The sequence below is a fragment of the Choloepus didactylus genome, chromosome 4, assembly GCF_015220235.1.
Source record: "Choloepus didactylus isolate mChoDid1 chromosome 4, mChoDid1.pri, whole genome shotgun sequence".
Taxonomy (NCBI): Eukaryota; Metazoa; Chordata; class Mammalia; order Pilosa; family Megalonychidae; genus Choloepus; species Choloepus didactylus.
The window spans coordinates 113,574,317-113,588,455 of record NC_051310.1 but is presented as its reverse complement, the minus strand read 5'-3'; the positions used below and the strand labels follow the sequence as shown (position 1 = coordinate 113,588,455).

The 14,139-nt window shown below is 51.2% G+C and overlaps 1 protein-coding gene across 2 annotated transcripts in view; it reads right to left on the bottom strand.

Annotated features, from left to right (window-relative positions):
* IGDCC3 (immunoglobulin superfamily DCC subclass member 3) overlaps nucleotides 1–13,559 on the bottom strand; it is a 39,524-nt gene extending 25,965 nt beyond the window's left edge. Inside the window, exons 1-2 of one of the 2 annotated variants that reach the window (XM_037833678.1) lie at nucleotides 13,218–13,559; nucleotides 10,242–10,547 (exon numbers count right to left, since the gene is read on the bottom strand). In XM_037833678.1, the coding sequence (XP_037689606.1) occupies nucleotides 10,242–10,547; nucleotides 13,218–13,323 (412 nt within the window). In that variant the 5' untranslated portion in view covers nucleotides 13,324–13,559. The remainder of the gene's footprint in view (nucleotides 1–10,241; nucleotides 10,548–13,217) is intronic. The other variant, XM_037833676.1, reaches the window with a different exon arrangement.
* Between the last annotated feature and the right edge of the window lie 580 nt (nucleotides 13,560–14,139).

Genomic DNA, 14,139 nt, shown 5'->3' with positions numbered 1-14,139 from the left:
GTCCTGATCACTCAAGTCAGGGAGCTTTGGCAGCAGGCAGAGCTGGGTTCAAATCTCAGCTTCCCTACTTACTGAGTACCCTCGGCAAGTTTACTTACCATTCTGGGCTTCCATTTACTCAAAAGAATAGGACTAGTGATGCATATGTAATAGAATTGTTGTGGGAATTACGTAAATTAACATGTATAAAGATTTTAAGACAGTATAGCCTCTTATTACTAGAACTACTCTACTGCTAATCAATCAGTCACCAGGCCCAGCAGCTAGGTAGCCCTCTGACCACTGAGCTCAGTATCCAGGATGCTTTGAGAACTCAGGGGCCCTTCATGATATGGATGTCAGGAGTCGTGATAGCTTGTAGTTATGTACCCCCAAAAAACATGTTCTAAAATTTTAATCCATTTCTGAGGGTGTGAACCCATTCATTGTAAACAGGACCTTCTGATGAGGTTACTTAGGTTACGGTGTGGCCCAACTGAATTAGGCTGGGTCTTAATCCTGTAACTGGAGGCCTTGTAAAGAAGGCCACGGAGAGAGAAGCCATGGGGAGCAGCCAGAAGCTGGAAGTCAACGGAACCCAGAAGGGAAAAGAGAAGATGCTGCCATGTGCATCGCCGTGTGACAGAAGAGCCAGGAAACCCTACGCGTTGTCAGCAGCCAGCTCCAGAATGCCACTGTCTTTGGGGAGAAAGCATCACCTTTCCGATGCCTTGATTTTGGACTTCTGGCCTCAAAACAGTGAGCCAAGAAATTCCCACTGTTTAAGCCAACCCACTGTATGTTATTTGTTTTAGCAGCTGGGAAACTAAAACAGGAGCCTACACCTGAGGTTTGCTGGTTAACAAGCCCATATCCAGAACTACAAGCCTGGGGCAGGGCAAAACAAAAGAAAAATAAAAACATGCATGTCAGTGTGCCCTGAGTGGGGGTGGAGGTGAGGAGAGAATAAAAATATCCCCCCTTCCTGATCCAGAGAACAATGAGGCACCCAGGAAGGCCAGAGGTCTCCCAGGTGGGGTCGTTCAGAGTGGCCATCAACATGGGACTCCTTTACCTGCCCTGTTGGGAAGACCAACCACTTCCTTGGGCAGATTACCACCCCCCCCGGGCCTCAGTTTTTAAGTCTGTAGTTTGAGAAGTTTGGACCACATGAACTCCAAGATTTCTCTTGTGGATTTGGACATCTGTGATCCTACTTGGAGGCAAGGTCCCAGGAGGGATGGGAAATTGAGGATTCTTCTGCTGCGGCCTGCACCAGCAAACTCAGTGAAAGGGCTAGAACTTGGTTTTCTCTCATGGTGGCCTGCCCCCTCCTCCCCATTTAGGTGGTCTGGTCTCCATCTGCCCACCCCAAGTCCCAGGAGCCTCTAGCTGGTCCCCCTCTCATACATTCCAGTGGCCTTGGGGGCAGCAGCCAGACCAGAAAGTCTAGTTCCTGTCCATTATCACTGCTTGCATCTGCACTGCAACCCAACACCAGCATTCCAGAGAGCAGCCCCAGGCTGCCCCCACCACCCACCGTGGTCAGTGTCCTGGCTCAGTGACAGGCCCCAACCAGGGTCCGGGGTTCTCAGATTCCTCTCAGTGAAGGGCTGCACCAGGGAGGCACTGGCTTGCTGGGGAAGCTGTGTACGCCTTCCTTTGAGGCCCCCTTTGAACCTGATTCTCTCAGTCTCTCCCCCCCTCCCCCCACTGTCTCCCGGCTCTCTGCTGAGGCCTGAGCTCATCTACTTCTGCTTCCAAAATAGAGGGATCTCTTGCAGCACAGCAGAGCATGGGGGCCACAAGAAGTCACGTAACTGAAGAAAGAGGTAGGAGGAAGAACAAGAAAGAGAGAGAAAGAGGAGAGGGAGAAAGGAAGAAGGCAGGGAGGACAGGTCTGGAGAAACCGAGGGACTAAGGATGTTAAGGACAGAGATGTTAAGGCGGGGGACAATGGGGTACAGTATCAAAGACCCAGGAGCATTTGCACACCAGTGTTGTTAGAAGCATTATTCACAATAGCCAAAAGGTGGAAGCAACCCAAGTGTCCATGAGCAGATGAATGGATAAACAAAATGTAGTATGTACACATAATGGAATATTATAAAGCTGTGAAAAAGGAACAAATTCCTGATAAGTGCAGAAACATGGATGAACCTTGAAGACATCATATTGCGTGAAATTAGTCAGACACAAAGGGACAGATATTGTATGATCTCGCTTATATGAAATAACTAAAATATGCCAATTCATAGATACAGAAAGTAGAGTACAGGTTACCTGAGGTGGGGGGTGAGGGGGAACAGGAAGTAAATGCATACTGGGTATAGGGATTTTGTTTGGGGTGATGGGAAAGTTCAGGTAATGGATGATGGTGAGGGTAGCATAACATTATGAATGTGATTAATCCCACTGAATGGTATGCTTGGGAGTGGTTGAGATGGGAAAGTTTATGTTGTATATATGTTCCCACAATTTTTTTTTTTAAAAAGAGTGACTGAAGAGACAATGACAATTAAATGCAATACATAATCTCAGCTTTGATCTAATATTGGAGGAGAAAAGGCCCAAAAGGACATTATTGAGACAAATGAAAAAATTAGAATATAGACTGTAAGCTTTATATCAATGTCAAATTGCTTAAACTTGATAACTGTACTTAAGGAGATTATATAAGTGAATATCTTTGAACTTAAGAAAGTTCATGGAAGTGCTATTAAGTGTTCAAGGAGCATGATGTATACAACCTGCTCTCAGATGTTAAGGAAATACGTACAAGAATAGAGAGACAAATGGACAGACAGATAGATAGAACGATATGGTGAATGTGGCAAAATGTTAAAAGTTGGTGGATCTGTATGGGTTAGAGTTCTTTATATGGATTTTGTCTTATTTGTGCAACTGTCCTGTGAAATTATTTCTAAATAAACAGGTGAAAAAAGACCAAGGAGCATTGAGACCAAGATCCAGAAAGGGTGAGTGGAAGAAGTTGGGATGTTAGCCTTCTGCATCAAACTTACCCCTCTGTCTGAATCAGGTGAGCCCTGCCCCAGCCCTGCCAGTTTGCCTGTGTTAAGCCTCCATCTCTTACCTAGTCCATCTCCTTGTGATCTGGGGTCTGGCCAGGAACTACTCCTGCTTGCTCTTTCTTCAGGCCTTTGCTCAACCCCTAACTTTGCACTTACACTGTGGGTCCCAATATCACCTGTCCTCAGGAAGCCACTGGGACTTCTCCAGCCCTTATAGATCATTCTCTCTTCTGCTCCCCCTAACATTTGAGGGCAGAAACAAAGGGTTAGCATTTCTTGAAATGAGGTTAATCAAGTTGGTGATAGGGGGAGCAAGCTCAGAAATCAAGGAGAGGTTCTTTGGGGGTGGATGGAGCAGGCCCAGCTTGCAGCCAGATTCAAGGCACTTGTCTCATGAAGGAAGTGTCTTATTTTAATAAGAAAACTATGACCTTGACTCCTGGAAGTATTACGGCGAAGCCCATGTGCCCATAATATAAGCCTCATCCTGCACCCAGTGACCCAGAGCGTGTTTCCCTCCTCTCTCGCTTAAGCTGGCTGAGTAAGCATCAGTCCCTTCTAGGACTCAATAAAATTATCTATTGCAGCTTTTTGCCTTGCACCAGTCCTGTCTACTCCAGCTCTCTAGTCTGATCACAATGCCCATAGGAAGGTCCCACAAGAAGAGATGGGCCTGAGTCCTGGGTCCCATGCCCATCCATATCCTTCAGGCAGCTCAGGTACCCACACAGGTCCACATGTTCACACACAGACACACACATGCACACACACACACACACTACTGGTCTTTATGGTCTTTACCCCAGTCAGAGGATATATTCCTTGTTTGCAGTAGGGTGCCATAGGTTAGACATTTTCTGGTGGAATTCCTCAGTCCAGTACAGACAAAGATAGCAGAGAGCTATGTAGGACAGCCTTGAAGCTACTGTGAAAAGTCGAGCACACATGCACTTGCACACACACACACACACACACACACACACACAGCAGCCTGCAGGGACTCTGGAGGGGAGATGGAAAGGCAATACAAGAAGGCCAGGAGTGAAAAAGTCCTTTCTCCCTGGGGGTGGGGAGGGGACAGGGGGTTAAGGGGGGCAGGGGGCCTGTTTCATTTGCAGGCTGCAAATGCCTCTCCTATTCACCGGCCCACATTCCCAGCCAAGGCGCCTGGCCTCGGACAATGCCGAGAACAGGAACAGAGAAGATTTGCACATTGTGTTCAAGGGGCCAGCTGGCTGCCTGCAACAGCAAAGCCAAGGTGTGGGAACCAGAAGCCTTCGACTTCCACACTCAAGTCCCGCGGGTGGGGGTGAGGGGCGGCCCTGCACGCAGAGGGTGAGGGAGGGCCTCCCCCCACCACAGTCGGGGCCAGTGGTGGGCTGGGGGATAGAGACCTCATGCAGCCAGGGAGGAAGGTCCAAGGCAGGAGCCGCCGGGACCCAGGCATGTTGGGGGGGGGGGGGGGTGAGTGGGGAGATGGCTCCCAAGCAATCGAGTCTCTGATTCACACCCCATCTGGTGAGGAAGACAGATTCTCAGTTCCTCCAAAGATAAACACGCAGCACTCACTAGCCATCCACGATACTGCCCCCTGCGTGTTATATTCCCCTGCCGATCCTCGCTGCTCACAAGCTTCTGTTCCTTTGAGCTATGCTATCAATTAGGAGGCGGGGAGAGACAGGGAGAAGAGCTTCGCGGCCAGAAGGCCCATGTTCATTTAGTTTTTACCAAGTGCCACATGCAGGAAACAAGAGAAATGCAGAAGAAAGAGAAGCCCTTTAGGAGCTTAAAATCTAGCTGAGGAGACAGATGGAATGTCCAGCCACAAAACAGTTACTTAACAATGTGAGTAAACAACACTGAGCTGAGGTTCAGCCCGAATGCCACAGACCACAAATGCTACCCGTGTTAGGAGGAGGAAGAAGAAATTACTGTACGCTAAGTGGTCTGTGGGGAGGAATCGGCTAAGGGAAAAGCAGAGGCAACAACAGGCTGAGAAAAGGCCCAGCGGAGGCAGGCATGTCCTGAGGACTGGCTGGCTGGCAGGGAAGGCTCCTGGAGTCTTAGAGCAGAAATGAACCTCACTCAGTCCAGCCACCCAATTTTACAGTGAAAAAAAAAAAAGCAAAGCCCAGAGAGGGTGAGCAACTTGTTCAAAGCCACACAGGGCTCCTGGTGTCCACGCAAGGGCCTTTACCCATCATATCTCACAGCTTATGAGGAGTGTTGGCACGGGTCAGTTCGTGGGGTGCTGTGGCCAGTGGGAACCTCAACCATTTGTGCCTACCACTGGGCCACAATACTGTGGAGCTCCCTGGCCTGAGGGCAGGCCTAGGCACGGACACTGGCTCATCATGTCAGTGACACTTCAGCTGTGGCACCTTCTTCCTACCCTAATGGGGGGGGGGCATTAGGAGGAGAGGCAGACGAGTGCATTTGAGGGACAGTGGGGGAAACTTCCTCAGAGCTACCTTGGCTGAGCTGCCTACAGGAAGGAGAGAGAAGCTTGGATTCCACACCCCAGGCCTGAGCATACAATGTCCAGGTGACAAGGGCCCCCAGGGCTACCAGCTGCTGTGCCGGGAACCATCTCCCTCTCCCACCAACTCCCCGGTCCCCTGAACACAATGAACCCACCATGGAAGCAGCACTTCCCAGCAGCCCCAGCCCAAACTTCTCGGACTCCCACCCAGGCCTGGTTCCACAGAGCTCTGCCCCAGGCCCTGCCTGCAGATCCACACTACAAAGGATCTTACTGCTGAAATGGGATTCTGCTTTAAACTGCCCTCCCTCAGACAGGTTGGGAATAATTCAGACTTCAGAAGAAGGTATCTGAGGCCCTGAGAAGAAAGGTGACGAACTGAGGCAGAGAGAGCAGGGGACTAGAAGTGGACTTCCTCCCCTCTCACCATACCCCAGTGACTCTTTCTACAAGTCTAGGGTAACCAGGGGCCTTCTCGGGAATCACACTGCAACTAAAGGAACTCAGAACTTAACATTTCTTGCCTCTGTAACCTCCCTAGGAAAATAATAGTTAATGTGTGCCCTGCCCCCATGCTAAGCTCTCCACACGCATTATCATAGGCAATCCTCATGACACTGCTCCTTGGTAAGTATTATTTCCCCCATTTTAAAGATGAGGAAACTGAGGCTTGGGGAGGATAAGCAACATACCCAAGGTCCCAGAGCTGGTGGTGGAGCCGGGACCCAAGTCCACCAAGCCCAGGTTTGTTTAGCACCAAAGTCCATGCTCATAACCACCGTTGGGTCCTCCCAGTCAGATGGCCCCAGACTGGGGTGGAGGGAAGGGGGAGACAATCCTGGCTCTTTGAGAACCCAGCCAGGATTGAGATAGGTGACCAGACCTCAGACTAAGTTAGCAGTTTAAAAATAATACGTGTATCTCCTAGATGCCAAGCCTTGTGCCAGGTGCTTTACATTCATCATCTTGTTTAATCCTCCTGATAGCTTGATAGGATTATGTCCATTTTTTTTTTTCCAGATGAGGGCAGAGAGGCTCAAGAGGAGGATGTAACTTGTGCCAAGGGCACATGACCAGTGAGTGGCAGAGCTGGGATTCAAACCCACATAGGTCTGGCCTGAAGCCCATGTCCTACCGACATCACTAGGCTGCTCACAGACCCCCAAACCAGAGATTATGACATGGGCTGGTCTCCATTCTAGCCTGTGGAACAGCAGCATCGGTGTCAGTTGGCACTCATTAGAAACGCAGAATACCAGGCTTTCTAGACCTACTGATTCGAGATCTGAATTTTATCACCACTCCCAAGTGATTCCTGTGCACATGAAAGTTGGAGAAGCTCAGCTCTAGACCATGTGGCTCTTCATTCCAGTTCCCCAAAGAGTCCAAGATAAGAGTCAAGGCCAGGAAGTGTGGGACAGGAACTGAGGGCTTTGGGAAGACCAGGAGCTGGGAGCCAGACCCTGTGGACAGAATGGGAAGCTGGGGTGGGGTTCTCCAGTCACCCCCCTCCTGTAGCTACCCCATTCCTCTGGAGTCATCCAGGCACCCAGATATGAAAAGGCAAGAATCTGCACGAGTTCCCATTGGGTCCAGTGACCCGTGTGCTCTTCCTGGAGCCTCTCCAGAGGGATGGCGAGCCCAGATCCAGCCCAAACCCTGAGGCTTGAGAGAATCCCCAGGCCCTCCCAGGAAGGGGTTAAAATGGAACAAGTTGCACCTGGCTCCAATAATTCCACTCCTTGATAGATTTCCCTGGCGTACTCCCTAAATGAATCCCAGTGAGAGAGAAAGCTGTGGCTGGGAGTGGATACAGGCTTTTGCTTTTGATGGCAATTAACCTCCCTGGGAAGACAAGATTACATTAAAAAGTGGTGTCACTGAAACCACCTTTAAATAAAGAATAAAGCACTGGCTCCTGTTACTGAATGCCAGGCAAGGTTTGGGGTGTGCTAGTCCACACAACCATCCTACGAGGTAGGATTATGTGCACATTTCCCAGATGAGTAAACCGTGCCAGGATCTCATCGTTAACAAGTGACTCAATTTTCGGCCCCCAAACTACAAGCACATTGAACTGCAAGGCAGAGAATCCAGCAGTCCAGGAAGCATGGGTACTCTTAGCTCTCTGAGCCACTCCATCCTAAAAGAGAGGTACTTGAAACTGAAGACTCTGAGGAATCAGCCTGTTGTTTAGCCCACCCTGGTCAAGCCATCGTTCAAGGGCAGCATCTGAGCCTGCTGCAATGGAAGAGGCTGGCATTCCCAGCCATAGGCCTCTGGTCCAGAGCTCGGATGCCCCAGTGACTCTCCCACACAGATCTGGCCCCCATCTGCCTCATTGGGTTAGAGGCAGGAAGTATGGAACTGGACTGGGGCTTTAGGAAGACCAGGAGCTGGAAGCCAGACCCTGCAACAGAAGGGAAGGCTGGGGTGGGGTTCCCCAATCACCCCTCTCCTGTGGCTACCCCTTTCCTCTGCAGTCATCTAGGCACTCAGACATCAACAAATAAGAATCAGTGCATTCAGTGGGTGGACTGTGTCTGTGAGGGGTGCTTAGCATGTACCCCACCACCACTGCCATTAGCCCCTGGAACAGAGAGGGATGCAGGGAGCTCAGGAGGGCTCCTTTTCAGAAAGGCATCTTCCCATGCCACACAACATCTGCATTGCTGGTGGGCACATGGGCAGTGAGTTGGTACTGAAGGAGGAAACCCAGCAGCTAATTAGATTTGGAGATTTCTGGGGGTATCATCCCATGAAGTGAGAAAAGAAGATCCAGCCACATGGTTGCTTGGTATCCAAGCATTCGTCCATGGGGAACAAGCCTTGTGGGGGAGAGAAAGGCTATGTCAGGTCTTTGGAGGCAAAAATCCCCAGCTGTCTCCAGGACCCCAAAGGATTACGCAGGCTATCCCCACCCACTGGCCCCACCCCCAGCCAGAGCCCACAGCTCAATTTTTTATATTGTTAGGAGTTTAAGGAAACCAAACATCTTGAAGGTATTACCATTTATAGAAAAGCACATTTACAATTAGCTATATATAAACACCTGGGGATTTAGCTCCCAGAGTTCTAGGCTGTCAATGTAAAGGCCTTAGCAAGACCATCTATTTCTGAGCCCTGACTCCCACCAAGGAGGGTGTGGGGAGCGCCTCCTTGAAAAGTCTCGTTTCTCCTATCCGTAAGTATTCCTCGGGTCCCCACCCTCCATCCACGCTTCTCTCCCTCACACCCAGCCATCTGCTCAGAGGCTGCACCAGCCATCCACCACGCTGCCCGCCGGGAGGGCTGGGTATGAGAAGTGGTTGAGCCAGAAGTGATTTGGTCTCAAAGTCCAGGGCGGCCGCCCAGTGAGCTCCATATGGGGGCCTGGATCAGGCTTCCTTAGAACAAAGGGGCATCTTAAACCCAACCAGAGGGCTCCTGCCTTGGAAAGATTCATCACTCACCAGCAGTTCAGAGCAACTGTGCAAACGCCCTCAAAGCCAGGAAGAAACTTGTCAGTGATCAGACAGGAAAGAGGCAGCATGCCACAGGAGTTAGGCAGGAGGGTGTAGGGTTCAGATGGCCTAGACTGCAGTCCTGGTCCCTTTGCTTACTGGAGCATTACTTAATCCCCCTGAGTCTCAGTTTTCTCACCTGTAAAAGGGGAATGATAGGAACTATCTACTTAGCAGAGTTGTTGAGAAGTCTAAACCAGATAACTAATGTAAAGCACTTAGGCTGGTTCCTGGCATGGAGCAAGCACTTAATAAGTGTTAGCCACAATTATTACCAAAAGTCAAAGGCTTTTCAGGAACCCCAGGAGTCCCTTAAAGTGGGATATGAGATAGAGGACACTTTCCACTTGCCAACACTTTTGCCCTTTCTCAAGAACATGCCCTCCACTCCTGTCCTCCAACCTGCCACCTCCACTCCAAGATACACAGATAATTTTGATTTATGCAACACACTCCCATGAGTGTGCTCAGATTAAAAAACAATGACAATAGAATTGCTGCAGGGCAGGGCACTAAAATGCAGCCATCGTTTCCATCACCATAATCACTGGATGTCTGTCAGCACAAAGCCCAATTCTAGAGCTGAAATAACTTCCCTGGCCTTTTTGCTCCCATTCAAAAGTGCAAGCAGTGTGAAGGTGAGTGGGAATGATGTCATCACTGAGATAACCCCCAAAATATTCCATCATATATATAAATAATACACTGTTGACAAACTTCAGAACTTCATTACTGGTATAGTAAGATGTCGTTAACCTACCAAAGGATTAGGTTTGAAAGTCAGTTCATAAAGTAAAAATTGCATATGACCAAAATTACCCTTCAAAAAACCTCTTAAATCACCCACGAACTATGATTTACCTTTAAATAGGAGAATCACACTCAATGGGCTGAGGTGCTCACAATATGACATATCATAATATGGAAACTAAGACATACTCACCCCAGAGCTGGGTAAAGTTTTTGCCATCATGTTTTCACGTCTCTCACTCCCCACCCCCCTCCCACAAGTGTTTGGTCTCATTCTTGTTGCCACATTCCAATCAGTTCAATAAGCACATGATAAAACTCCACCACCACAATCACTGCTTTGCCCCTGTCATCTGACCTGTGCTGAGAAATCAGTCTTCCAGAAAGCTGCGTAAGACAGGACTGCTCCCCTTGTCCCCAGGCCTTAGGCACCCCTGCGGTTCCTGGGTCACCAGTCGGGCTTACACACCGGGAAAACGAGGGGTGTCCACTTACTTGCAGCCTGGATGCGAGCCTTCCGGCTGACCACCAGCCCAAAGCGGTTCTGAGCCACACACTCATAGTCACCCTCATCCGAAGGGCTACCTCCTCCCTCCAGCCGGAAGTGTGGGATCATCAAGGACCCATTGGCCAGCACAGTGGAGTGGGTGCTTTCCGGCAGCTCCACCCCATTCTTCCTCCAGGTGATCCGCACTGGGGGGGTCCCCTCTACCCTGCAGCCCAGCATCACAGGCTGCCCAGGGACTGCAACATCATCGCTTGGCTCCACAGCAAATGCCAGTTCGGCAGAGTGGCCAAGACCTGCATCGGGGCAGGGGAGATGGGAAGAAAAGGAGATGTTAGTGTGGACATAGGCAGGAAGAACTCCACACAGGAGTGTCAAGTTCCCTGGATCCGTGCATCCTGTTCCCATCTTTCCGCAGTGTTAATAGGAATCCCTATTATATAGAGAACTTCATGCCTTACAAAGTACCATTCCATACAGTATTTTATTTCCTCATCAAACCATCTTGGACAGATGGATATGATTGTTACCATTCTCTCTTTTACAGATAAGGAAACTGAGACCCAGGGATGTTAGTAGTTGCAAATCTGGGACCCAAGAGCAAGCTGCTGCCACTTCTGTGGTCACCCTGGTTAAGAACTGCATCCTCACAGACTTTCAGGCTGTGATTTTATGTCCTTGGGCACAGTATTCAACTTGTCCTGCCTTCCCAATCCTCATCTGTTTAAATTAGCAACACCAGTGCCTGCCCACTTGTGTCATAGGGTTGACATGATAAACAGACTCAAAAGTACTGTGAAAAGTTGAAAGTTCTAAAGAAACATAAATGAGATAGTAATGAATCATTGCTTCTTTTTGCTGGCAAAATATTCTGAGCCCTAAGGAAATAGAATAATAGAAGGCAAGATGGATCAGCTGTATATAATACTACATAGAAAGTACAGAGGGGTGACAAGCAATTGCTTTCTTCTCTTTCTTATTTTGTTACAAACCTTGCAATGCTATTTGACTTTAAAAAACTATGTACATTAATAAAAATAAAAATTAAATAATAATAAAAGATATGCAACAACCAGAATATTAGATAAGAGAATATTTTATATATTTTATCTTTAAATTTTTAATTTGTATTAGAATTGTGTTTTCAGTGTGAAATATTTGCTATTGGGCAAGGGATTGTTTTACTTGAAAGGTTTAAGAAATTCTATTTGTAAACACTATTTGGATGTTTCAGAGGATCTGATTTATTTTAAGAAGCATAGATATTAGATTTATAAGTAATATTTGCTGATTAGAAAATTTTTCATTAGATTTGTAGTTCTGCATTATTTGCAGTTTTAAATGCTCAAGAGAATTGGATTATTAAATATGTTGTTATAGTTTGAAAAAAATCTGTGCCCTGGTCCAATGCCTGGCAGGATGGTACAGGCTAGCTACAACCCCAGGATGCTCTGAGTGTTGGTTCACTTGCCTTTGTCATAGGGAGAGATGAGGGAACCTCACCCCTCCCGCAGGAGAAGAAGAGAAATGAGCAGGAAGAAATGGGGAGGGGAGAGAAGCTGGAAGAGGGTGATCAGAGAATCAGGAGAAATCTCACAAGAGGTACAAGCACTCCAGTTCCAGGCATGATGCCAAGTCCCCAACTTCTCCAGCAAGCAACTTACCAGACCAGTTACAACTTCACTCCAAGAGGAACGAACCCACCTGCCTGAAAGGGCAGCCTCAGACCCCTCCCCACATTCCAAGCCGGCCACCCGGTGCTGGCCCCTCCTCAGCAGACCAGCCCCCTCCCGAGACTGGGGGAGATTGGGAAGTGAGAAGGGAGAAAAGAGAAAGCACTGGGGTTATGGGTTCCAGTCGCCCAATGTGGTTAAAACTGGGCTGTGCTTTGAGTAAATAAAACAAAAGTAGGGTGTTCAGGGATTATACATACTTCCTCGGGAAGATGTAATATTTTTAAACTTCTGAGGATCATAAGCCTTCAGATCCCTACCCCTCCCACCCCCATGTCCTGCTGCTTCCAACCGCCTCAGCCCCCAACAAAACCCTGGGATAGCAATTGAGGGTTAAGTTTCTCCTTGGTGTGGACGCGATAATCTCTGCTTCTTGGGAGGGGACAGAAGTTGGGGAAGGGCGTGATGTGCATCTCCCTCCCAAATAAGATGGGCCCATTACACCATCACAAGGGTGGGGGTGAGGGGGCCGGGGCTCACTGCGTGCGCAGTTTGGGAACCGACGGGGGCACGTGGGCATCCCCGCGGCTCGCTCGCAGTTGGTCGGCTTCTCCTGCCCCTCCCCGGCTCGTGGGCTTTCTTCCCGGTCGCCCCCTCCCCACTTGCCGACCGCTCGGAATCTTCCTCCTCTTCCTCGGTATCTCGCTCAACGTCCCAGTCCCAGCTCCAAATGTAGGACATGCTCTCTACGCCCAGCGCAGCCGCTGGAGTCTCCTGCCCCTCTCGGTCCCTGCCTCCAACCCCAGGTCTGCTGTCTCCTGCCTCGGCCGCCTCGGGCTACTCGGTCTCCTCGCCGGGCTCTTTGCACCCCTACTCGCACTCCTCGCCCGGACTCAGCCCAGGAGTCTCCCCTCGCTCGGTTTCCCTCTAGCCCCAGAGGCAGCCCGGACCCCTAGCTCCGGCTTCGCTGCTCTCCTTGTCCCTCGGTCCAGGTTCCAGGTCCTGCACTAAGTCCCGGAGCCGCAGCGGACCAAGCTCCATCTGTCTCCCGGAGGCTCCGTTCCCCTCAGCACCCATCACCCTCCCGTCCCGGCAGCCTGCTCTCGGTACCCCCACCCCGGGCTCCACTCTGTCCCACTGGGCTCTTCTTCCCGGGCAAGTTTCTCCCGCCGGGGGTCCGCTCGCAGCTCCGTGCCGCTCTCCCCGGGGCTGCCCCTCACACCCGCTTACTCCCTTCTCTCCCTTCCCCGGGCTCTGTCCGCAGTCGCCCGAGCCGCGAGCACCCTCACTCACCATCGCTCCTCGCGGGCAGCAGCAGCGGCAGCAGCAGAGACAGCAGGAGCCGGGGCCAGTGCGGCGCGGGCGGGTGGCGCGGGGGCGCGGCGCGCGGCGCAGCCATGGGGCTCTCGGTCCGCTCCGCGACGCGCAGCTCCGGGGCCTCTCGCGGCTCAGAGCGTCCCGCGGGGCCGGCGCCGGGGCCTGGGCCGGGGCCCGGGCCGGGGCCGAGCCCGGGCGGCGGGGGGCTGGGGCCGCATGCCTGCCTAGGAGAGCCGGGGGCGCAGGGAGAGAGCCGCTTGCGCCATCTTGCACCCACCGGGCGATCTGTCAGCCTCGCCCGGGGTGCGCGCTCCGCACTCGCACCGCCTGCCGCCCGCCCCGCCCGCCTGCCTCCGCCCGCCGCCCCCTTTCCCTCCCCTCCCGGCCCCCTCCCCCAGCCCCCTCTCCCCGGAGGCCCGGTCTGGGGAACAAAAGAGCCGGCGAGCGCTTTAAGCGGCCGGACATTCCCGGCTGCGCGGCGGACGCGCCCCTTGCGCTTTGAACTGTGGCTGGAGCAGCCGGCGCCGTCCCGGGCTTCAGCCTCGCATCCCCTCCCCTCCGGCCAGCCTCGGACTTAGGGGGCGTGGGGGGAGTTTGGGAAAGTAGGGACCGAGCGGACTGTGGGGTGAGTCGGGGCTGAGAAGAAACATGCAAGGCTGTCACCGATCCACTCAGAACGAGTGGATCCTCCACCATGACCAAGTCTATGTTTTAGAGACGATTCCCTAAAAGCTGCGCAAAGTTGTCAGAGATTCTGATTTCCGTGGGGTTTTTTTACCATTCCACTCAAAGACTAGACAATTAGCTGCTTGGACTGCGCTCTCCAGCTTGAGGAGTCCTGGTACTTGGAGGGATGGGGTCAGCGGGAGGCTGCTGACTCTAGGGCCTGGGGAGAGCA